General features: G+C 33.3%; 1 protein-coding gene across 3 annotated transcripts in view; it reads left to right on the forward strand.

Annotated features, from left to right (window-relative positions):
* The window catches only part of STXBP5L (syntaxin binding protein 5L), a 366,549-nt gene that overhangs the window by 275,861 nt on the left and 64,127 nt on the right, over positions 1 to 26,561 (forward strand). For 2 of the 3 annotated variants that reach the window (XM_061193153.1, XM_061193152.1), the window contains 2 exons: positions 2,856 to 3,007; positions 17,622 to 17,687. In XM_061193153.1, coding sequence (XP_061049136.1) covers positions 2,856 to 3,007; positions 17,622 to 17,687 — 218 coding nt within the window. Of the gene's footprint in view, positions 1 to 2,855; positions 3,008 to 5,008; positions 5,081 to 17,621; positions 17,688 to 26,561 lie in introns of all 3 variants that reach the window. The other variant, XM_061193151.1, reaches the window with a different exon arrangement.

The raw sequence follows: 26,561 nt of genomic DNA on the forward strand, positions 1-26,561 counted from the left end.
GTCCCAGGGGTCAGTGATGCTTTGGGGTTTTCTTCTCTCTCTTGTTTCTTTTTGGAAATTTTCTGTTCCTATTTATTCAAGTTCACTATTCTTCTCTGCTATGATGTCTAATATTCAGATAAAAATATATCTGAAATGATAAAATTATCTCTCAAAATTTAAGTCTTTTTAATATCTTCTAATTCTCACTTTATCACATTCATATTTTTCTCAGCCTTCTTGAATATCTGGAATATATTTTCCAAAGCATTTTTAATATCCTTCTTTTCTGATAATTTTATCATCTGTTTTATTTCTAGGTATGTTTCTGGTGATTTACTTTTTTCCTCTGGTTATCAGTCTTTTTCTTGATACCTACTACTTTTCATATAGTTAACATTGTGAATTTTACATTTATGGTGATATTTTGTTGGATTCTTTTCAATAGATAGTTATCTGGAAGGAAGTTATGTTACTTAGAATCATTGTTTTTAAGCTTTTTTGGGGTGGGTCTAGAAAAGCCTTTAGTTTATGGCTAATTTGTTCCTACTACTGAAGTGACACCCCTATATCTGTTTTCCCATGTAGTTGGAGATCTCAGCAGTTTGGCTGGTAGTGACATGAAATATTCTCAGCCTTGTATGAGCTTTGTGAATTGTTCTGCTTTATCCTTTGGTGGTTTGTTCCCAAACCTGGGGTAGTTTATTCACATGGATGCACAGATCAGTACCCAGACAAAATTTCAAGAGAACCGTTCTATAAATCTCTGGTGTATTCTATCTATGCAGCTCTCTTCTCTCTACTATTTTGCCTCATAAATTCTGTTTTTGCCACATCAGACTCTGATTTCTGTCTCCTCGGTTTGGTGAGACTTCTGATCTCTCCTTGAGTTTCGGTTTCCTGTGCTCTAGCCTGGGAAATCTCTCCATTCAGTAAGCTAGAACACTTAGTTTAAACTAAAGTTTACTTCGATTGTTATCCTTCTCTCATCTTATTCTATGTTGCCTGTTGACCAATATGTGAAAACTGCCGTTTAATATATTTTGTTCAGCTTCCTAGTTAAGGTAGGAGATTAAATCCAGTATCCATATTGACTTTTCAACAATTGCCTAACCTCCCCAAACCTAAGGTATAACTTTCCAGGATTCTTACTTACTTACTTATTTATTTATGGCTGCGTTGGGTCTTTGTTGCTGCATGCAGGCTTTCTCTAGTTGCATCGAGTGGGGGCTACTCTTCGTTGTGGTGCACAGGCTTCTCATTGCAGTGGCTTTTGTTGCAGAGCATGGGCTTTAGGCACATGGGCTTCAGTAGTTGTGGCTCACAGGCTTAGTTGCTCCCCGGCACATGGGATCTTCCCGGACCAGGGATCGAACCCGTGTCCCCTACATTGGCATGTGGATTCTTAAGCACTGCACCACGAGGGAAGTCCCCAGTATTCTTATTTTTAATTCAAAAAGAAAAATATTTTTGTTGGTATCATACATTCTAGTTGCCTTTTTTTCTCTTCTCAGTACTGCATTTGGGAATTCTCTCATACCTGTAAGCAGAAGTAATTAACTATATTTTAACATTAAAAGTTTAGAGATATTAATTTGCTACAATATATAGTATGTATAATATTGCACTTCTTATAATAATATTAAGATCAATTCTACTTTTGTGTGGAAAATTTTCAAAGTACTTTAATAACATTTCTGAATTGATGCTCATGAAAGCTCTGTGAACTAGATAAATCTAGCGTTATAATTCTCATTACAAAGTAAAGAAACTAAGGCCTCACAAGATTCACTAATTTTTCTCAGTCGCATAACCTATAAATGATGAGATAGGATCTTCTGACTTCTTTTATAACAATGTTTTTTCCAATGTTCCAGAGTCTGTCTTCCTGGAAGATGTAGAACTTTATGTAAAATAGCAAATACTTTAGTATGGTAGCAAAACTTTTCACTTTTTGTGAGGAAGGCAATATGGTGGAATAGAAATAACTAGGTTTAGAGTAAGCAGATGATTTGTCAATCATATTCAATCTAAGTAATAAAACAACGTGGAATTATATAAAATGAGCAAACCAACTTTTATACAACTATTTTATATTTAGTTTAGGAAACAAAAAGCAGATTTACAATTGTTCAGCTAGAGGGCATGTAAATGGAGAAAAAAGAGAGTCTAGTGTATGCCAATTGTTAAGGTGACCAAAATGCCTGCTTAGGAGATCCATTTTAATTTTTCAGGAGATTTAGTTACGAAATTAATCAAATGGCCTTTGTATTTTAATAAATGGGACAAAATAAAGAACAAAAGATTGAGAAATTTTTAAATTTTTGTGAATGAGTTAGATCTCTGTTCATATCTACTATGGTGTCAAAACCTTTGATATATGAAATTAATCTTTATGTAAAATCTTGTGTTAAATATACACTCTGTTTAAGAAGAGAATTAATTTGGAACCTAATAATTATGATTTTATTTGAAAAAGTCACTTAATTGCATACCTAAGCAGCTGTAGCTATTGAAGTGCGACATTTCTTGATCTATTCCCCCCTTCATAGCAAAAAGATTTTATATGATTTGTCTGTAAAAACATAAAATCAAGTTAAAGAGCAGGTTGAGTAATCACTACTTACATGATAAAATATATGAGAAAATATGATTGCAGGTCATTCCTATTTTTTGCAGTGGTCATGGCTATTATATAAGGTTAACCTATCCTATGTAAAGGCACCATATCCTTCCTGACTTTAACCAGTCACTGCCTGACTTACCCAACCCCAAAGCATTACTTTCCAATAATCTTATTTATTTTTAAATTCAGAGATAAAAATAATGATGGTTGATGTAATACATTCTAGTTGCATTTTTTTTTTTTCTCTCAGAGTTGCATTTGGGAACTGCAATGGGTTGGCTGTGGTGGATTTTATACAGAAGACAGTACTGTTAAGCATGGGGACCATTGACCTATATAGATCAAGTGACCTATACCAACGACAACCACGGTCTCCGCGAAAAAACAAGCAGTTCATTGCAGGTAGGAGATAAGATCATTATGAACTTGATTAGTTCACCTGTTTTCTTACCTTTAGATTTCTTGTCTTTCTTCTGTGATGCTATTCAAATGCACAGCAATATAAAGTCAACATAATTTACAATACCACGTAAGTAAAATTGGTCAGAAACATAGTAAGAATCTTTGAAAGGGTAAAGGAGGTGTTTAAACTTCAATTTGTTGTTAACGTTAGGAAGGATCTCAAGTTTCTTAAGTTGAATTCCTAAGAAATAACAAAAAATAAGGTATTAAATATAAAAATGCTAAGAAAATCAGGCTCTCTAGTCGAAAAAGCTGCTTGCAATGGTTGTGTTAACTGGGATAGTTTTCTTCTAATATATGATAGCTTTAAAAATACAACTTAAGGTCATTCACTAGTTTTAATTTTTTAAATTAACTCCATTTTTTGGCTGTCACCTTTCCTTGTTGGATGGTGACTTTCTTGGAGGTATTTTCACAAATGCAGTAAACATTATTAACATTTTAAAATGCTATGAAAGATGATATTTTTCTTGACAGGACAAATTATAAAAGAAAAATATATAAAGTTACTAAAATACAAGCCAAAATACTTTCTACATATAATGCCAAACCTTGATATGTCAAATTATCCAAAGTTGTACTAAAATTTCAGTATATATCCAAATAGTTGGCTTTGCAAACATTGCCAACATTTTGTATATTTTCTGTCCACTGACATAGTTTAATTGGTAAAAACTTGGCTGAGCTAAAAGGTTTGCAGGTGGAAATGCATCTATAGTATTATGTGTTTGTTATTTTATAGTTTTTAAAATTTTCTACTGTTTTTTAAAATAATCAGTTGAATATTGACACTTCTACTAAATATACGTACGTAAAGACTATTTTAAAGTAAAAAGAGTACATTATGGTAGGTGTTATTTTCTAAATAGCAAATGTGCCAAATTTAACATCTGAATGTGGTAATAAATGAAGTTTCCTTTTGGACTAATGAAAAATTACTTGATATACTGAAATTCTCCTTCTTTGTTAATCTTTCTTTTGTAAACCTAAACCCTTTCCAAATTGCTAATTTAGACCCTTTTCAGGAGCACAAAAGTTCTCCTTCAGAACCTGGAGTTTCTTTGTTTTTTTTTAGGGATCTCAACTTTTAGCAATATTTTATGAGTGCTAGCAGTGTAAAATTAGACAGGTTCTGCTTCTACCACTACTGGCTTTTGAAAGAAAGGCAGAATAAGAAAATTTGTGCATGAATGTACCATGAGATTCCCTCACGATTGAGAAAGAGAAAGTTGACTTTTGAAAGTTCATGGACTCTTGATAGAAAGATGTTACGGGATAGTAGGCACTGTTTGCATGCTGAAACACTAATTCAATCCGAAAAGCTGTGAATCCTAAGACAGCATCTAAATTACTTGCTGGATATACACAGTGGGATGACAAAGTGTATATTTTGACAGAGGTAATACAATTATTATTTAATTTAAACTTACTGAGCCTCAAAAATTATGATTAGAGCTCAGAATTTTAATGACTTTAAAATTAGGAAAAACTGTGATGAAGTTGTAAACTCTGCTTGTATTTAGTATATATAATGAGTACTCACTTTGTTATTTAAAAAAAAGACTAAAATCCCTAAGTTTTCTTGTTAATACTGAAAATTAAAGACAATCATTTTTATATTTATGAGGTAACATACATATTATTTATAAGCTAAATAAGTTTACTATGTAAAAAGCATAAAGAGAAATATGCCATTTATTTTTATAAGATATTTGATTGAATAAAATTACTACAGCATTCTCATCATTCATCTATCACCTCACTTTCTAATTGATTTATTTTTTTAATATCTCCTTTCTAATTTGATTACCTAAACTTGCTGCAATTTCTTCATCTTGGCTGTTCTAGATTCTGGTATGATATCACTTCCTTTCACTTTAGACTATTTTTCTCTCTTTCTTCTGCCTGCTGCTGATGCTGGTGTTCTGGCATGTTCCAAAGACAACTTTTGCATGCGTGGCCTGTCTAACTTTTATCCTGATTTAACGAAACGGATCCGTACTTCCTATCAGAGTAAGTTCTATAAAGGTTAGGCAAATAGCTTTTTTTTAAGTCATAATGCTTGAGTTAAATCCATATATCTGTGCTCAGTAATGTGTTTTTAAAAACACATTCAGCATGCATGCAAATTTTTGTTTTGTTATGGAAATGCAACCTGATAATTTTAATAAAAATTATATAAATATTTCAAATAGTTATATCATATACCCATTTACCCATATTCATTGTTTCAGTGTTTATTTCAAACCATATGTACCATGTGCTATTAGTCCAAGAGCCATTGTCTTTTGTTTTGAGGAGGAAGAGCCATGGTGTCCTTGTAAATAATAAACCTGATATTCTAGCATCAATAATAATTGAATGCTTATTTTGGAAACCTTATGCCTTTGGCCATTTTATAAAATTATTGTAACCAAGGCCACAATACTTGCTTTTTCTAATGTAATTAGATTTCTTAGAGGTAGCATTTCTGATGCTTTTCATTAAAATAGAATATACAAACACACATTTCTATAGTGATTTTAGGAAACAAACACTGTGAAGCTGGGGAATTAAGGTCACAAATAAAAGTCACTAATATTAACATTTACCATGGTAGCAAATGCAAATCTGAAGATGGTGTGTCAGATATTCTATTAAATGGTGCAGAAAGAGTGGGGAGTGAGGGTATGATTGGAGGTGCACATGATACTAGTGATATTATGGGTGAATATTTATTGACATGAGAAGATGTATATAATATGTTAATCAATATGTTTGTTTAAAAAGAACTTTACTTAATACATATAAGATGATCTCATATTTGTATAAAATATATATATGGACACATGTTTGTTGCTTGTATCCTGAATTTCTTCAGACCTCACCTCACCAGCTTGTACATACTTAATGGAATTACATCACTTATAAAAACCTAAAATTTTGTGTTCCATTAGCTACAGGAAGTCAATACCTGTGAAAGCCTTAAAATTTTTCTGGGGTGCAGAGGGTGACTTATTTTTGCTCGGAACTATTCTCTAGTTTTCTACTCTGAGCACCCCCTTTTTGAGTGCTTCCCACCACCTCTACTCCTGGTGCCTTGTGATAGAACACATATCTGTGTTGGCTTCTGCTGTTACTGAAACAGAAACTTATTAGGTATTATGATAACATTTCTTGACACCTGAAAATTATATGAAATTTTAGTTTCCATAATTAAAATTTCCATAAAAGTTGTACTGGAACACAGCCAAACTCATTCATTTACATATTGTTTCTGGCTGCTTCTAAACTACAATGGCAGAGTTGAGTAGTTGCAACAGAAACCATATGGCCCCTAGAGAATGGACTTTAGGATACGGAGAGGGGGGAAGGGTAAGCTGGGACAAAGTGAGAGAGTGGCATGGACATATATACACTACCAAACGTAAAATAGCTAGCTAGTGGGAAGCAACCACATAGCACAGGGAGATCAGCTCTTGCTTTGTGACCACCTAGAGGGGTGGGATAGGGAGAGTGGGAGGGAGGGAGATGCAAGAGGGAAGAGATATGGGGACATATGTATATGTATAACTGATTCACTTTGTTATAAAGCAGAAACTGACACACCATTGTAAAGCAATTATACTCTAATAAAGATGTTAAAAAAAAAAAATTGCCCACCTGAAAAAAAAAAAAAAAGAAACCATATGGCCCATGAGACCTAAATATTTACTGTCTTCCTCCTCACATAAATTTGTTGACCTCTCCCCTATACTATTCTTCATTACCCATCCCCTACCACCTAAACGGTATCAGCCAAAACCTTTCCTGAAAATAGTTTCCAGGTGGTTTAACACACATACTCAGACTTCAGAATCCTAGTTTAGCCTTCTCAAGGTAGAATCCCCCTACTGTGTGTGTGTGTGAGAATGCATCCATCTGTACAGATAGAAAAAGTTTCTGGAACATGAGATTGTAGATTTTATAAATTTCTTTTAATGTATTTTATGGTATTTCTATAATAAACACGTAATGCTTTTATAGTAAAAAGAAGTTGGATACTGAGGATAAGAAGCAGGCTCTTAGTTAATCTGAATTCTACAATACCAACCATGATATTAAGGTTAAAGGTCATTACTTCAATAATCTTATGTTGCCTTCAGAAAAAAAAGCCAAGATTTTAAACCTTCATTCAGGGTACTCTAAAATATAATTCTTATCTGCATCTTCAAATGAATTTTCTACTACTCCTATAAAAACACTCCTCTTAAGCCAGTGTATGTATCTTACTACACTTATAATTTACTTATAAGTGAAACTCTCCTGGCAACTCTCTGGAAACTTTCCTTAGATTTCACTCCCTATAGTAAACCTTTCCTGCTGCCATTAGAGCCCTTTGCACCAATTCCTTAATTTAAATGTCTATAGTGCCTATGGTGTACAGGCTTCTACACAGTAGTGTCTGAACCATTTAATTGGTATTTAGATTTGTTTGTATTTTTATGCATATGCTCTACCTTTATAAATGCATGATAAGAACCTGAAGACCATATCTAAAATTGTTATTATCCTCTACACCCAGTACAAGTATGAGCTCAGCAAGTCGATGATGGTAGTGAGATAGAGCATGACAGGAGACTCTTTTTGCTCACATGAATAGCCAGCGGACTTTTCAAATTTGATAAATGAGAGTAGACGTGGCTTCTGGGTTCACTGGAATTTTGCAAAAGAAACCATAGTTTCTTCTAAACAAAGAATTAAAGTGTCAAGACAGACAGGAGTAAAATCAAGTCCTCAGAAGGCCATAAAAGATGTTCTGTGTCTTCCACAGGACTATGATTGATTTGCGGATGCAAAGAAATGCTTTGGAAAGAGCAAGAGACATAGGGTGAGAAGGTTTATATCAAGTTCTGCCTTTTCTTCTTATTGACTACTCATTACATTTATAATCTTAAGCAAGTCATTTAACTGCTCTGAGTTCCTTTTTTCTCATATATAAAGTAAAAATCATAATCCCTACTTTCCCCTTAGAGACTTTTGGAACTTTTCTAGATTAGTGTTTGTAATTGCACTTCTATAAATATTAGACATTATTATTATTATAATAGAAGATGAAACCACGTCACAGGTTGAATAACCTTTCCAGAATATAACAAATCTATGGAAGAATTTAGGGCTAACATCCAGTCAGCTGCCTCATCACCTAGTGCTCTTTCTACTTGTTATAATGACAAATTCTGCTAGTTAAAAATTGATAATATACCATTTGAAACAAAGGAGGTTTGAAAGGTATGCTTAAGGTAGAACATTGTCAGAAAAGGTGCTTATGCATCAATTTCTAGTTATGCATTGGGGAATCCTTTGGAAAGTTTCCGTCCTATCTACAGACATTTTCTCTCTTTCACTGCATAGTTTGTTCAGAGTGTGGGGAGTCATAACAGATCCTGGAAACACAAATCAGAAACATAAAGAAAAATTGAAAGAAAAGGGGAAAATAAAACTAGCAAAGAGAGGCAAATATACACTTTCAAAAATGAATGGAGCGGGCTTCCCTGGTGGCGCAGTGGTTAAGAATCTGCCTGCCAATGCAGGGGATACAGGTTCGAGCCCTGGTCCGGGAAGATCTCACATGCCACGGAGCAACTAAACCCGTGAGCCACAACTATTGAGCCCACATGCCACAACTGAAGCCCACGAGCCTAGAGCCCATGCTCCACAACAAGAGAAGCCACCGTGATGAGAAGCCTGCGCACCGCAACGAAGAGTAGCCCCCACTTGCCGCAACTAGAGAAAGCCTGCGCGCAGCAACAAAGACCCAACGCAGCCAAAAATAAATAAATAAAATAAATTTATTAAAAAAAAATGAATGGAGAAAGTCAAGAATGGAGGAGGGGTAAAACAAAGAATAAGAGGAATGCCTCAAGGAATGAAAACTGGCAAAAATTATGGTAAACAATAAATGGGAAAAGTCCATTTATTTAAAAAATATTTTATTAAGCATATTGTTTGAACATTTTTTAGGCAGTAGATATATAATGATGAATGAAATAATTATAGTCTCTTCCCTCAATTTATAATAGAAAACATATAAAGAAATTCACAGATATACAATTATAGTTGAAAAAAGAAAGCAATCCTATGAAAGAAAAAAATTAGACGTGGAAAAGTTGGACCTATTTTTGAGAGTGTTGTTAGGGAAGGGCCTATCTGAGGAGGAAATATTTAAGTGAATCCTTACAAGATAAGAAGGAATCAGACAAAGCTTTGAACTTACACTTCCGACCAAGGTAGAGTAACAGGGACAAGATTTAACATCCTGCCTCAAATAGAAACAGCCATAATAAATGAAGCTGTGGTTTTTAAGATATGGGACATCAGACAATGAAGAACAGTAATTTCTGACAGATAAGAAACAAAAGAAGTGAACCCTATAACCATACCTCTTTACTGCCGTGAGAGAGTTTCTAGACTGCAGCAAAGGGAGAAGGGGAAACCCAAGAGGAAACCAGTCAACTCCTTATGCTGAGAAGATGGAGATGAGAAACTGGGGAAACCAAAGCAGCTACAGCTCCTGAAGAGAGGATCCCAGAGATCTACAGTTTCCTCCTCCAACAGATCAACACATACCTATGATGTAGCTACCCAGGGATAGGTAAAGAACCATCTGAAAGGATTAAAGGAAATGGTACCCAACACTCAAACAAAGGGAATAGTGCCTATTTTTTCCCACCAGGCAGACTAAAAAAAAAAAAAATATATATATATATATATATATATAAAATTCACATCCGCTTCTAATTAACATTGTACTGGGGATTCTAGCCAGTATAGTCAGGCAAGAAAAAGAAATAAAAGTTATCCAGATTGGAAAAGAAGTTCAATCATCCTTTTTTCATAGACAACATGATCATCTATGAAGAAAATCTAATGAAGTCTACGAAAGAGCTACTAGAACTAGTAAGTGAATTTAACAAAGTACAGGATATAAGGTCAGTATACAAAAATCAATTTTATTTCTGTCAACCTGCAACACTTAGCCATAAGTTAAACAACAGATGTGAAAGACCCATGCATTGAAAACCAGAAAACATTTCTGAGAGAAGTTAAAGAAGACCTTAAAAAATGAAAAATTACATGTCTCAATATTATTAAGATATCAGTTCTCTCCCAATTGATCTGTAGTTCAACACAATCCCAATAAATATCGAGCAGACTTTTTAATAGAAATTGACAAACTGATTCTAAAGTCCATATAGATATGCAAAGGATTTAGAGTAGCCAAAACAGCTTTTAAAAAGAACAATCTTGGAGAACCAACACTACCTAATTTCAAGACTTTTTTAAAAATTAGTGTGTTATTGATTCAGGTTGATATTGGTCCAAAGACAAATATGTCAATGGAACTCAACAGACTCCAGAAATACATCTACACATATATGGACAACCGATTTTTTACAAAGGTGCAAAGGTGGTTAAGCAGAGAAAGCATTGTCTTTTCTACAAATGATATTTAAACAATTGAATGTCCTTTTGTAAAAAAAATAACTTTGATCCATACTTTGTACTATATTTTTAACAGTTAACTTACAATGGATCATAAGCTTTAATATAAAACCTAAAACCATAAATCTAGGAAGAAAGGAGAAAAATTTTGTTACCTTAGGTTAGGCAAAAGTGTTTTAGATAATATACCAATGACATGCTCCATGAAAGAACAAACGTATGGATAAATTGGATTTTTTCAAAAGTAAAAATTTCTGCTCTTTAAAAGACACTGTTTTGAGAGTGAAAAGTTAAGCCATGGACTAGGAGAAAATATTTGCAAAGCATATATCTGATAAAGGACTTGTATCTAGAATACATTTTTAATTTCTCAGAACTCAATAATAAGAAAGCAAGCAACCCAATAAAAATACAGGCCAAAGATTTGAATAAATAATTCACAAATGAAAATATAGTGATAAAAATAAGCATACGAAAAGATACTCAAAAACATTCGTTATTAAGAAAATCAAATTAAAAGTACAATGAGATATAATAATACATCTATTATCATGACTATAATTTAAAAGACTGATCATACCAAGTACTGGCAAGAAGGTAGAAGAAATAGAATCTCTTACACACTACTGGTGGGAATGTACAATGGTATAACCATTTGGCAGGTTCTAAAGATTTAAACATACACTTATAATATGACCTAGCCACTTTACATCTAGTTATTTACCCTAGATAAATGAAAGCATATATCCATACAAAGACATTCATAGCAGCCAAAAATTCAAATATCTTTAGTAATCAAAAACTAAAACAACTAAAGTCTCTGTCGAAAACTAAGTGAATAAACAAATCTCGTATGTTTGTTCAACGGTTTACTATGCAGTAATAAAAAGGTATGCACTATTGATATGTGCTATACCATGGATGAATCTCAAAATAATGAATCTTACATTGAGTTAGAGAAACCAGACAAAAAAGGGCAGATACTGTATGATTCCATTTATATAAAATTCTAGGAAATGAAAACTAATGCAGAGTGTCAGAAAGCAGACCCATGGTTGCCAGGGGATGGGGAAGGGGCTGATATGGAGAGGGCTGGAAGGCAGGGTTACAAGAGGACACAAAGAAACTCTTGGATACATTTATTATCTTGATTGTAGAGATGGTTTCACAAGGGTATACATATTTCAAGATTTATCAAACTAAATACTTTATAAATATGTCAGTTGATCCTCAAAGAGTTATTTTTTAAAAGAGAACTAGGCACATGAAGGGCAGGGAGCAGTGTATTCCAGGCAGAATGAACAGCTTATAATGAAGGTTCTAAGGTGGTTAAGGACTTTAACTATCTTCTAGAAATAGAAGGTCAAGGAGGCTTGGGGTGTAGTGATTGAGAGGGAAAGTGGGTTAAGATTTTGATGTCTAGATGAGCAGGGACAAGATCATACAAACTTCTAAAGCAATTATAAGAAATTCTGTTTTGAGCAAGAAAATGATACGCTTTGATTTATATCTTAAAAATGTTATCCACACTGCTGAATGAAGAAAATATTGTGAGGCCAAAAAGAATGAAAGCCAGTATACCAGTTGGGAGGCCAATATTATACTCCAGGCAGGAAGCGAAGGTAGCTTTGGCCAGGGTGATAGCACTGTTGTGGAGAAAAAAGATAGGTGCAAGAATCACTTACAGAGCTACTAATTATAATTCAATTTGGGAGATCAGAAAGTGGAATCAAAGATTATTTCCAAATTTGGGCTTGAGCCAATGACTGTCATGATATTATTTACAAAGATGAAGAAGCTAGGGTTGGGGCACAGTATGTTGGTAGGGAATAGAGTTCGGTTTTAGACATGTTAAATTTTGGTGCGTATTGTTTATCCAAGTGAAGACGATAAGTGGACAGGTAAACAAATCTGAATATCAGGGCTGTAATTTAGTATGTAATGGCATGGGAATGAAGTTATGTAGGCGTGGAGGTAGCAGAAGAAGGGAAGAGGGGGCTTGTGGATAAAGAAACAGGAATTTCAACATTTAATTTCCAAAGGAAGAAGAGTAGCTGGCAGAGAGGACTTGCCAGAGAGAAGAGGAGAAATGAGGAGACTATTGCAGAAGCCAAATTAAAGGGGAGTGTTTCAAGAAGTGGTCAGCCACATCAAATGCTACAGATAGGATAAGTAGGGTAAGCTTAGAAAAGGGTCTAGTGGGTGTTGTGCTGTGAAGGTTATTAGTGACTCTCTAAAAAGTAGTTTTGGAAAAATATTGGGATAGAAGCCACAATTATATTAGACTAAGGAGTGGCAAGTGAGGAAACAGCACAAGTAAATAACTTTTTTGAGATGTTTGGTTATGAAGGGGTGCCAAAAAATAGGTCAGTACCTGCATTGGAATAAAGTGTTAAAAGAAGGATTTTTTTCATTTTAGGTAAAGAGCATATTTTAAAGTTGATGTGAATATTGAATGATCCGTAGAGAAAGAGAGATTGGTAGTAGGGGACAGAGGAAATAATAACTAAAGAAGCAAAATCCTTCAGAAAGTTATGGGAGAGGAAATCAGAGCATATGTACAAAGATTAGTATTTAATAGGAAGTTTTCTCTATTGTAATAGAGAGGTACATAAAAGAAAAGGAGAAAGCTACAGAATCAGAGGGATAAGTTACAAAATGTATGATTTGGTTGAGAAATGAAACAAGTGATTTTTACATCTCTGTTTTTCAGTTCTGTATTTTAATAGGTTTCCTTTCTTTTTGAAATCAGTTTTACAGTGTTTTCTTACTCCAAACTTTGTATTGAAAAGCACACTGATCTGTAATTAGTAGGTAAAATATAAGGTTCCATCTTTGAATTCTAAAAAAATGAACAAAGAAACTAAAAATAGGGGAGATATTACTTAGTAATATATGTGAGTTTTCTAGAGTTTAGTTTAACAGTAATTTCAATGTGACTCGAACAAATAAAACAGCTAATATAACTTAGGGCAGTGGTTCTCAACCCGGCATGATTTTGTCCCCCAGAGGATATTTGGCAATGTCTGGAAACATTTTTTGTTGTCACAACTCGGGGGAGGAGTGCTCTACTGGCATCTAGTGGGTAGAAGCCATAGATGCTGATAAACATCCTACAATATATCACCCCACAACAAAAAATTTATCTGGCTAAAATGTCAATCAAATTTGAAAGCATTGAGACCAGAGAAGTTTATATGGTAAATGGTAATTTGGTAAGAACATTCCCAAAGTGTAGACTATTTATATATGTGAAGACATTTGTACACTGGGTATTAGTCTCCTAAAGAATATTGGTATTTTATTTAACATTCACAAGTTGCTACTTCAAATACGATATTGATTAAATTATCCAGTAAGACACATTATAGGTATATATTCTTAGAAATCTTTAAATAAATGTTGATATAATTCATTGCACCCAAGGGGGTTTTGTCTTCTGATATTCAATTATTTATTTACCATAAAATATCTCTATCTGAGCTTAACTGGGATTTACTATTTTCTAATGAATCACTGTACAAATCTTCCAAATTTAGTTGTCAATTTGCTTTACTTTATCCATATATCAGACATAACTTTCTCTACGTAATCTTTGGGAAATCTCACCATTGAGTGTTCAATATATTATGAGGAAAAGCACAATTATTTGGCATTACCCTGAGCACTTCAGTGAATACCTACTAGTGTCAGTAATGGATTAACCAGTTTACCTGGTTTCCATTCCTTTGTTCCACATGCCTTCAATACAGCTTTAACAGTATTTCCAAGAGAGTAGATTTAAGTGGAGGGGCTTTCCGTTTCCAGATAGGATGTTGAAAGATATAAAAATTCTTCATCCCCATGGTAACAATGACGACAACAATAATAATAAAATCCTGTGACAATAACAATGATAAAATTAAAATTATACTTTTCTACGAGGCTTCTGAAGAGTGGTGGATTCAAAGAAGCCTTGATTAACTGAATTCCAGAGAGATAAGAGCCATTCATAGATAAGCAGAAAACTGCAGCTGCTTTTATACCTGGGGCAAGTGACTGAGCTGGACACAGGTCAGGAAAGGAATGGGCCTTCTATAGATGGACAGACTGCAAAGAATAGGAACAACTATAGGTTTAATGACTATCTGGACTGAACTTTTGAATGGGAATCTGAAATAGCTCTAAACACAAAATTATTCAGTTTGGCAATTCTCTGCCAACTAACCCCACCACTCTCAGAATTTTTCTGAGAGAGTGGCAGCAAATGAGAAAGCACAGAGAATTTATGCAGTCTCAAAGTGCTTGCATTCAGGGGTTATTATAGAATTTGACCCAAGCTGAATTAAACTATCTGAAACTGCATCTCAACCCTCTTTCTGCACAAATACTGGGAAAATTAGGAATCAGCCCCTTGAGGAAGGGTTAGGGAAGTTTGAGTGTTGGATTGAGGAGCAAAGAGATTTTGAAGGGAAACCTAATCTAATTAAAGCTGCAGACCAGCCCTAGTTCAATTCAGTACTGTGTAGAATCTGATTGATTAGCACTTCACTTGAGTTGTCTAAGGACAAAAATTGGTAAGGCTATAAAAAACTTAAGCAACTCTCTTAACCAAATTGGCCTAACTGACATAAATAGACACCTACATCACACTAATGAAAATGTGCATTTTTTTCATTAGATGTGGAATATTCACAAATATAGACTGAGTCATGAAACAATAAAGAATTAAAATCAAGCAGAGTAAGTTCTCTGATCATAAAAGAAATTAAATTAGAAATCAGTAACAGAAATATGTCTTAAAATCCCCAAATATTTGAAAATTAAGAATAGCTCATGTCTCTTTAAAAAGAAATCACAAGGGAATTTTAAAAATATTTTTAACTTAGTGAAAGTGTAAGCACAAAATATCAAAATTTGTGATATTGAGATGTTACTAAAGTAGTGCCTAATGGAAAATTTAGAACATTAGAAGCTTAAATTAGAAAAAAGAAAGATCTCAGATCAGTAATCTAATAGCTCTACTAATATCAGACAAAATAGATTTTAAATCAAAAAATTTCACGAAAGAGGGACAATTTAAAATGATAAAATGGTCAATATATCAAAAAGATATAACAATTATAAATATATGCACCTGACAACAGAGCTACAAAGTACATGAAGCAATATCTGACAGAATCAAAGGGATAAATAGACAATTTGACAATAATTATTGGTAATTTTAATACTCTACTTTTAAATATAATACGAGAACTAGGCAGAAGGCCAAAGAGGAAGTAGAAGGCTTGAAAAATGCCATGTATAAGACCTGTACACTCAAATCTACAGAAAGAAAATGTTTATACATTATTTAAATGGAGGAGATACCATCTTTATGGGTTGGAAGACTCAGTATTTTTAAGATATTTATTCTACCAAATTATCTATAGATTTATCACAACTCAATAATAATCTAGCATATCTTTTTTATAGAAATTGACAAACTGATTTTAAAATGTATGTAGAAATGCAAAGAATCTAGAATAACTAAAACACTTTTGCAAAAGAACAAAGTTGGAAGATTTCACTTCCTGATTACAGGATGTAATATAAACCTGCATTAATTAGATAGTGTGGTAGTCAAAAAAAAAAAAAAAAAGACAAATAGACCAATGATTACAGAATAGAGAATCCAGAAATTGACCCACACATACATGGTCAATTTATTTTTGACTAAGGCACTAACACAGATCAATGAGGAAGGAAAATCTTTTTAACAAATAATCATGAACAACTGGGCAAATAGATAGGGGGAAAATGGACCTTAATCCCTACCTCACACCATAATCAAAATTAACTTGAGATGAATTATAGTCCTGTAAATGAAAGCTAAAAATTAAAAAAGTTTCTTGAGAAAACAAAGAGTGATATTTTCATTACCATGGGGTAGGCAATGATTACTTATACAGGAATCAAAAAAAAATTCAAAATAAAAGAAAAAATCAATAAATTGCCTTTAAGGTAAATTAATCTTTTGCTCATCAAAAGACATCTTATTGTCACCAAGAAAATGGAAAGATAAGTCACAAATGGAAGAAAATATTCACAATACCTACTTCCAACAAAAGACTCTTAAGCAAAATATGTAAAGAATTCTATTGAAGATTTGGCACTACTCAGTTCTGTAACCTTAAATAGTTTAAACTCTCCGAACTTACAGTTTCTTATTTATAAAACGTAAGGGTTGTGATAGAGTGTGACAATGGACACTTTCTAAAATTCTATGATTTTTTGAACCTACAGAAAGTTTATTGGTACAAATTATATAAAGAAGAGGGTGGTGGAAAGGAATATGAATAAAGATGGTTTGGGTAATTGACAATGGCTCTTAAGTACCCTTGGGTATGGGGATTTACATTAAAGTAGAAACTCTGAATATTTATTTACAAAGAAAAAATATGAAACTCTCCAATAAGGGTAGGAAAACCCTAAGGATATTTTGTGAATGCCACAGGAATGCAGACTGGCAGATAGTGGGAATTACAAAATGTTTATTAATCTATTGTGCCTATCCTTATATTTTTCAGGAAAGTGACAATATAAGAAATATTAGAAATGAGGAAAATATAGTGCTTATTATAAGAAGGAATTTGATACCATTGAACAAATCATTTAGTATTTACTGTACAATACTGCATTTTTATAAACAGGTATAATATTCAAAATTTGTTATACCTCCTTGCAGGTCTTTTAAAAAGCCAATAACCGTTTCTCTTGGAAGTGGAAGATTTGATTAGATCTTTTTAAAAACCCCTTCTACTTCATGTTTTTCTTGGTCTATTTTCAGATGAAACTACATCATTTACTAAAATAGTTACTTCATATGAAAAAATAAGAAAAGGAATTTTATATCTTTCCACCATCATATTCAATTACCCTTTATATATCAGTTAGTTATTGCTTATTTTTTCCTATGTCATTGTTAAAATTTTGCAAAATAATTGTCATAACATAAGCATAGATAAGTTCTCACGGGGAAAAATAAAACCTTTTAAAACTTACAGGAATTAATAAGAATTATCTACAAAATTTTAGCAAATTTTCTCATTTTTTGTCATTTCATTTTCAGGTTTAACTGAGCTGAATGACAGTCCAGTTCCCCTGGAACTTGAGCGTTGCAAGTCTCCCACTCCAGGTAAACATGAGTGGTATTTTTCAATCTTCTGAAGATTACTTCACTGCAGTAATCTACTGCTTTATCTTCATAATTCTTGAGAAATTCATAATTTTGGTAATTAGGTGTAATTTCATTTTGAAATTTAACCATAAGCAAATTCTATTCCAAAATAAAATAGAAATAAATGTCTTAAAATATTTATTGCTTCCCAAAAAATTAAGATTAGAGGTATGAGTGTAATACTTTTAAAGACATTTTAAAGGAAGTTATTTTGCAGATATATTAATAATGCTAAGTAAAAACTGTAATATTATACAGAAACTCTCTCATAGCTAGAGCTGAATTAGTGGGAAATATATACTGTAGGTGCAGTAACATATGAAACCATCCCTCTGGATCATAGTTTTGAAACATGTATATTCATTGGCAAAAGAAAAATGATAATATATGTTGTGAGCCCATTATATTAAAAATATGAGTATAAAGGTTCTTAGGAATAAGTTTTTAAGGTCTGTGAAAAAAAAGGGTATAGTACAAATTGTTGGGTGTTAGCATTGTGAATAATTTGCTTTTAAAAAATTTTTTATTTACCTGATTTTTCTATAATATACACATAGTAATGTGTAAATTTTAAGCACCAAAAAATTAGGTATATCTTTGACATTGAATTGTAGATCTGTTTTCAGAGAGTATCAAAAAATTATTTTTTTATTTAAATTATTTTATTTAAATATTTTATTTTTAACTTCATGCAAATTTATAAACATTTAGTTATCTCTTTATAAAGCAATGAATTTTGACTTTTAGAAATTCAGCTGGAATTGTGACATTCTTCTGTCTACTTCCTTAAGAGTTGTTAGTTGTTTATTGTTATTCTTCAGGAATGTAGGCTGAATAGAATCTAGTTGTGTCCTGTGTAAATTTCTGTTTTAATCATATCCATTTAATCCTTATTTTACTGCTTTCATGTTAAGCATGGTCTCATACATTTACCCTTTCTTTTGCATTCCCATTGGCACCATCCTAATATAGGTATTTATTACACCATACCTAGAATATTACAAAATTATTCTAACAGGTGTCTCTATTTTCCATCTCTCCCTCTTAGAATTCATTTTGCATATCATGTTGCAAAATTAATCTCCTTAAAATATTACTTTGATATTTTCCCGTCAGAAATCTTCAATTAAAATATAATTTAATATCCTATATCAAATTCAATTAATTTTACCTCACTTTAAATTCTCATCCATAATCTGAATTTGAATAGTAATACATTTATTAGGTTCTAATATCAAAAAGAAATGGAATAAAAAAAATTTCCCTCCCATCCTTCCCCATACATTGTTTCTACTCTCTTGAAAAAATAAACATTATTGGTAGTTTCTTATTTATCCTTCCAGGCAATTTGTGTTTGTAAACAAACCAAAAAGAAACAGACTTTTGCCTTCTGTTTTGTACAAAAGTAGTATATTATGCACTTCGTTGTACTTTGCTTGTTTCACTTTACAGTGTACCTTGCTTTCCATTTCATTACATAAAGTATTTTCTTATTCTTATTTACATTTATATGATATTGAATTACATGTGTGTACTATAATTTATTTAATCATTTTACCAATTAAAGGACACTTAGTTTAGTACCAGTCTATTGCTATGTCAAACAATGCCACAGTGACTAACCTTGGTACATTCCTCACTTTAAATGTGTGCAGATACATCTATCAGATAAATTCCTAAAATTTTTTTTGCTAGGGCAAAGAGTATACACCTGTTTAATCTTTATAGATATTCCCCAACTTCTCTTCTTGGGGTTTGCAACAGTTCTCTCTCCTTCTAGCAATAACATGAAAATATTGGTTATCAAATTTTTTTATCTTTGCAAGTCTATTTGGTAAAAAGAATATGTCAATGCAGTTTCAATTTACCTCTCACATATTATAAGTGATGTTGAACACCCTTTTATATATTTAAGAGTTCTTTAAATATTTTTTGTAAATTATCTATTCATATACTTTGCCCATTTTCTACAGGGTTGTTCATTCTTTTTAAATTAATTAGTCCTCTTCATAAGTTAAGAAGATTTTCCCTTTATGACATGGGATCCAAATATTTTTCTCAATTTTAACTTTTAACTTTGCTTGTGGTATAGCTTGCCTTAAAGCAGTTTTTTTCTAATCATTGATCTTTTAAGGACTTCTTTATGCCCAACAATTTAAATACTATTGGTTATCTACTTTTTAACATTTTAGTAGAATTCCCCTGTCATTTACCCTTTATAGTTACTTATCTTGTATATTTGTACTTTCTCTGAAAAGAAAAATTTTTTCCTTATGGAACATTTCTAAAAATATACAATACACATATGAAAAGATTGAGAGCCTTTCTTTAATTAGGGTAACTAAGTTGATCTATTTTGCTGTTTAAACCCAAACAGTGGTTTTACTGTTTTTTTTTAATTTGTTTTTTTAGCTTACTGATTTCTGCTTTATCTTTATTAATCTCCTCTGTTTTCCTTCATTTTACTTTTTCCTTTTTCACCTTTTTGTGGTAGATGCTTAATTCATTTATATTTACTGTTTCTTACATATTGATAAAACAAGGCTAAATTTCTCTTTGAACTCTGTTTTAACATGTAATAATAGCTTTTGATATATTATGATTGCATTAAGAGTATTTTCTATATAGTAAACAGTTTGTTTATATTTCTTTGACCCAAGAGTTATTTAATGTAAATGTGTGGCATTAGGTAGCCATAAGTTTTACCTTATTAATCATGTTATTTAAGTCTCTCATGTCATTACTTATATTTTGATTACTTGACTTGTCAAAGATGGGGAAAAGGTGAATTAAAATATTGTATTAGTCATGTGTTTCTGTCTATTTTTCCTTGTATCTGCTGTTTATTTTTTAAAATATTCATGTGTAAATATTCGAAGATATATCTACAAAAAAATACATTCTTTACCATTAATCACCATTGTTCATTTCATATTGTGTCCTTCACCTGAATTCACCTTGTTTGCTATTAATACCACAACTCTTGCTTTTATTTTTAATTTCTTTTTGTATTCCTTGGCCTTACCTCTTTTGAGGTAAACTTTTTTTAAACTGAGGTGCAATATGTAAACCTCAAAGTGCATAATTGTTAACAGTTCAGGTAGACTAGTTTTTACAAATGAATACACCAAGTAAACTTACCCAGATCAAGATTTGGAATGTTACTAGAACCCCAGACACCTCCCTTATGCCCCTCTCAGCCACTAACCCCCACAAAGTTACCTGCTATTCTGACTTTTATCATCATAGATTAGTTTTGTGGGTTTTGGACTCTCAGATGAATGGAATCATTCAGTATTTACTTTTATTTTTTGCTTATTTTGTTCAACATTATGTGTATGATATTCATCTATGTTGCTGAATGATTTTTATTGATGTGTAATGTTCCATTATATGAATATATCTCAGTTTATTTATGCAGTTTATTATTGCTGAACATTTAGGTGGTTTTCAGTTGGGGGCTATTATAAGTAAAGCTGTTATGACCAATCTTGTCTAATTTTTAATACAAATATAACTCATTTCTGTGTTACATGTATCTGGGAGTGAGTTTTGAGGTCATAGGGTATGCGTATGTTCAGCTGTTCAGCTTCAGGAAATACTACCAAGTTTTCTAAAGTGGTTGCACCAATTTTACTTCCATTAATGGTGTATAAAAGTTCTATTTGTTCCACATACTTGCCGATTTTCTTTTTTCAGTTTCAGTCATTCTGGAGTGTATATAGTGCTGTCTTGTTGTAGAATTAAATTGCAATGCATATCCCTGATGTCTAATGATTTTGATGAACTTTTACATTTATTGACTATTTTTAATATCCTTTTATAAGATATTCAAGTATTTTACTCATTGTTATTATGTTGCCAACTTTCTTTGATATATAAGAAATTCTGCGTATGTATGTAGATAGGTAGATGCATACATACAAAGAAGTACTTTTGTTGGATGTATATAGTGCAAAATATCTTTTCCCATTCTGTGCCTTGCCTTTTACTCTCTTAAAGGTGGTCTTTTGATGAGCAGAAGTTTTTAATGCTAATGTTATTCAATTGATCAATACTTTCTTTCATTGTTAGTGCTTTATGTGCTTTGTTTTATTTTTAAGAAAATCTTTGCCCACCCCAAGTTCATAAAACTATTTCCCTATCTTCTAGGAGGCTTACTGTTTTACCTTCACTTTTAAGTTCAAGTTCCATTTGAAATGTATTTCTGTGTCTAATGTGAGGAAAGAGTCAAGGTTTATTACTTTCATTTAGGTATCCAGTTGACAAGGACCATTTATGAGAAAACTATCATTTCCCCCACTACACTAAAATGGTACTTTTGCCACAAATTAGTGTACTCTACCATGTATGTGCATGTTTCTAGACTTTATGTTCTATTTCATTTGCATGTTTACCGTTAATCCAATTCCACACTGTTTTAATTGCTGTAGCTTTATAGTATTGCTGGTAGTATAGGTCCTTCAATTTTGTTTTTGTAATTCTTTTTCAAGAATGCTATAGCTATTTTAGGTCTTTTGTTTTCATATAACTTTTAGAAAAAACTAGTCAGTTTGCACACAAACAAATATGCTTGGATAGTGATTGCAATTTCATTTCATCTATAGATCAGTTGGTCAGAAATGACATTCAACAATGAATTTTCCACTTGGTATCTCTCCATTTATGTGTCTTCTTTACTTTCAGTAATATTTTTAGTTTTCTTTGTAGAGGTCTTACACATCTTTCATTAGCTTTATTACTCAGTATTTGATATTTTTATGTTGTAAATTTTTAAATATCTTTTTATTATTTTTTATGGCTAGAATATAAAAATAATTAATTTTTGTATATTGACCTCATGTCTGGAAAATTTGATAAACTTATTTCAGTAATTTGTCAATTCTTTTAGATTATCTATGTATCCAATTGTGCTCCCCCCTGTTAAAATGACAGTTCCATTTCTTCTTTCTAAAGGAAGAAATTAGCTAGGACCTCCAAAACAATGCTGAATAGATGTGGTGTTAGCAGATATCTTTTCTTTTTTCCAGTCTCAGGTATGAGTCTTCCAAGATTTCTGAGTTAATTACAAGGAATATCTCTGAGTAAGAGAGGTCAGAAATTAGGAAAGCCAGAAACCAATAATCATTTTATAACTCTGCTTTCCTACATGGATCTTAAACTCCCTTTTAGCCCAATAAACCACAAGTAATATAGGGTGAAGTTTAATATTTTATTAAATTAAATATTAATAGAACAATAATTCTAATTAATAGAATGACTATTAAATATTTCCTTTAGGATGATGAGAGAGACAAGAGTAGGGATTGGGAGCTGAAAGGGTCCCAGTAAGCCAACCAGAATGCTGATGTTCTCAGCTTCCAGGATAACAATCATTTCATATTACTCATTCACCCAACTATTTAACAAGTAATTTACAATATCTACAGTTAGAGTGATATTATGATATCCACTGAGAATAAACTAATGAACAAAATTAACATACCCCATGCCAAATGGAACTGACAGTCTATCTGCAGAAACCAACATTAAAGCAATAGGTATACAAATTGTTATTATTTTTCCTTAAAGCTGTGTAACCATTTTTCACTCACCAGGTAAGCTTGTGCAGTTTGTGCACTGCATAAACATACATCCCAAGGGAGTGAGCAGAAGCTAACATGAGCCCCAGCTCCACTTACCTGGAACAGAACTGCAGTCCCCTAAAGGAAGCAGCCCCTTTATCTTTGGCCCAAGAAACTAACCAAGCCTTCAACTGTAGAGTTATGTCTGCCCACAAGGTGTGCATTTTTCTAATTTGTCCTACTTGAAGGTTTGCCTTTAAAAATCATTTTCCCAGTTTAACATCATTTTCTAGGTTAGCATTAGGTCCTAATACTGCTGCTACCTATGCAGCTATCCATCCTCATGATTCTCACTGTCCACAATATACAATAGACTTATAATGCTACCAAATTCAAGTGAAGACTAGGGTGATAGAAATATTTATCCTTAAAAATATCTTTATTAAAAATATCACAGAAACTAATGTCACAAAATACTAAAAAAGAAGTAATCAACTCTGTTGTTCTCAAACCTGAGTTAGAACTAGGTCTCATAGCCTAGTTTGAATGCTGCTTCTGTGTGATTCTACATGTCTAGAACCCCATCACATCCTCCAAAGAAGAATGCTTCTTGCTTCCAAAGAGTCCTCTGTTGAGGCAGTACCAAAATACTCAGGTAAAGGCACAAAACAGACACCCTTCCAAATAGTTATCATGAAATTCACCTCTAAGGTAAAAATACTTGGTTTACTTGGGCTAAAAATTACATGCCAATAGTTTTTTATTCCCTTCCTTTAGGACTTGCTACCAGAACTCCCGAGGCAGCACCAGGCTTTTATAGGAATGAAATACCAGCTGTGAGACAGAGGAATCAAGTACATCACTTGCCAGGTGAAAGTGAAAATCTCTTTTATGAACAAAGAAGTTATTCATATCTCCATAATTTTCTAGACTTCACAATTTGTCTCAAAACCTTTATTCTTACTTGTTGTGCTGAAAACACAGGTCCCTCACGGTGAATGAAGACTAATTTCCCTAAAGCAATGGTTAAAACTATAGACACCAACTTCATGAGATATAAAGCAGGAATTCCTAAGGCTTTTGACATTTGCCATAGAATTTAGATAGTGGTGGGTTTTTTTTTTTACTGTAAACCTGGATAATTTCATCAGGCCTATAAGAAAATAATGGAGTGGCCAACAGATAATTCAGGGAAAACCTAAGAGCCAAAAAGTAGTTTTGTAAAAATTCTCCTTAACTCTTCATGATACAATTAAATATTTTCTGTGATCAGAAACAACCATGATTATCATGGAAATTCCAAAGAATCACCTCAAAGGGACAATGCTCTCTCAAAAATAGTGAGCAGAAAAAAGGTCCTGTAAATTTTATGCAGATTCATTGAATATTTGATGCTGCTCATAGGGACCAAATCAGAATCAAACACAAGTTGTACAGCTTTCTTAAATTAGGCATTCATTACAAAATAGTTGTGACTAGATTTACAACTTTAACAAGCATGAATTACCAATGTTCTAGACCCCAAGTAAAGTCAGTGACTAAGGAACCTAAAAATAATTGTAACCCACAATTTTCCAAGACAGCAGTTTCTTTTTTTTTTCCTTGTGTAATACAACACCCCTGTGATATGCCTTTTTTCTGATGAGAAAACTGAAGCTCAGAGTGTTTAAATAAGTGGAGCTAGAATCCCAACTCAGTTATATTTGGTTGTAAAGCCTAAGCTTTCCCCCTGATTTTCATTAATAAATTGAGAACAAAAATATGGGAATTACAAAAAATAATCACAATTGGAATTATATGACATCCGGTCAGTGGAGACAAGATGGTGGAGTAGAAGGATGTGAGCACATCCCTTCTTACAAAAACACCAAAATAATAACTGCTGAACAGTGAACAACAAAAAATGGTGGAAAATACCAAAAAAGATCCCCTACATCCAAAGACAAAGAAGCCACAGTGAGACAGTAGGAGGGGCACAATCGTGATAAATCCCATACCCACCAGGTGGTCAGTCCACAAACTGGAAAACAATTATACCACAGAAGTTCTCCCACAGGAGTGAAAGTCTGAGCCCCACATCAGGCTCCCCAGCCTGGGGTTCTGGCAATGGAAGGAAGAGCCTACAGAGAATCTGGCTTTGAAGGGCAGTGGAGTTTGATCGCAGGAATTCCACAGGACTGGGGGAAACAAAAACTCCACTCTTGGAGGCACACACAAGGGCTCGTGTGCACCAGGACCAGGAAAAAAAGAAGTTGCCTCATAAAAGCCTGGGGCAGACTTACCTGCTAGTATTGGGGGTTCTCCTGTGGAAGTGGGGGGAGGGCAGCTGTGGCTCACTGCAAGGACAAAAACTGGTGGGAACTCATTGGTGTGATCCCTCCTGGAGGCCATCATTTCCTCTCCAAGATCTGGCCCCACCCAACACCCTGTAGGCTCCAGTGCGGGGACACCTCAGGCCAAACAACCTACAGGGCAGGAACTCAGCCCCACGCATCAGCCAACAGGCTACTTAAAGTCTTCTGAGCACACAGTTGCCCGTTAAACACATCCCCTGACATGGCCCTGCCCTCCAGAGGGACAAGACCCAGCTCCAGCCACCAGTGGGCAGGAAGCAGTCCCTCCCATCATGAAGCCTTCATAAGCCTCTTAGACAGCCTCAACCACCAGGGGGCAGACAACAGAAGCAAAAAGAAATACAATGCCACAGCCCGTGGAATGGAAACCACAATCACAGAAAATTAGACAACATGAGACATCAGAGGAATATGTCCCAGATGAAGGAAGAAGATAAAACCCCAGAAGAACAACTAAATGAAGTGGAGATAGGCAATCTACCTGAAAAACAATTGAGAGTAATGATAGTAAAGATGATCCAAGATCTCAGAAAAAGAATGGAGGCACAGATCAAAAAGATACAAGAAATGTTTAACAAAGACCTAGAAGAACTAAAGAACAAACAAACAGATGAACAATATGATAAGTGAAATACAAAATACACTGGAAGGAATCAATAGCAGAATAAGTGAGGCAGAAGAATGGATAAGTGAACTGGAAGACAGAATGGTGGAAATCACTGCTACAGAACAGAATAAAGAAAAAAGAATGAAAAGAAATGAAGACAGTCTAAGAGTCCTCTGGGACAATATAAAATGCACCAACATTCACATTATAGGGGTCCCAGAAGGAGGAGAGAGAGAGAAAGGACCTGAGAAAACATTTGAAGAGATAATAGCTGAAAACTTCCCTAACATGGGAAAAGAAACAGTCA

Source organism: Eubalaena glacialis, chromosome 6 (assembly GCF_028564815.1).
Source record: "Eubalaena glacialis isolate mEubGla1 chromosome 6, mEubGla1.1.hap2.+ XY, whole genome shotgun sequence".
NCBI lineage: Eukaryota > Metazoa > Chordata > Mammalia > Artiodactyla > Balaenidae > Eubalaena > Eubalaena glacialis.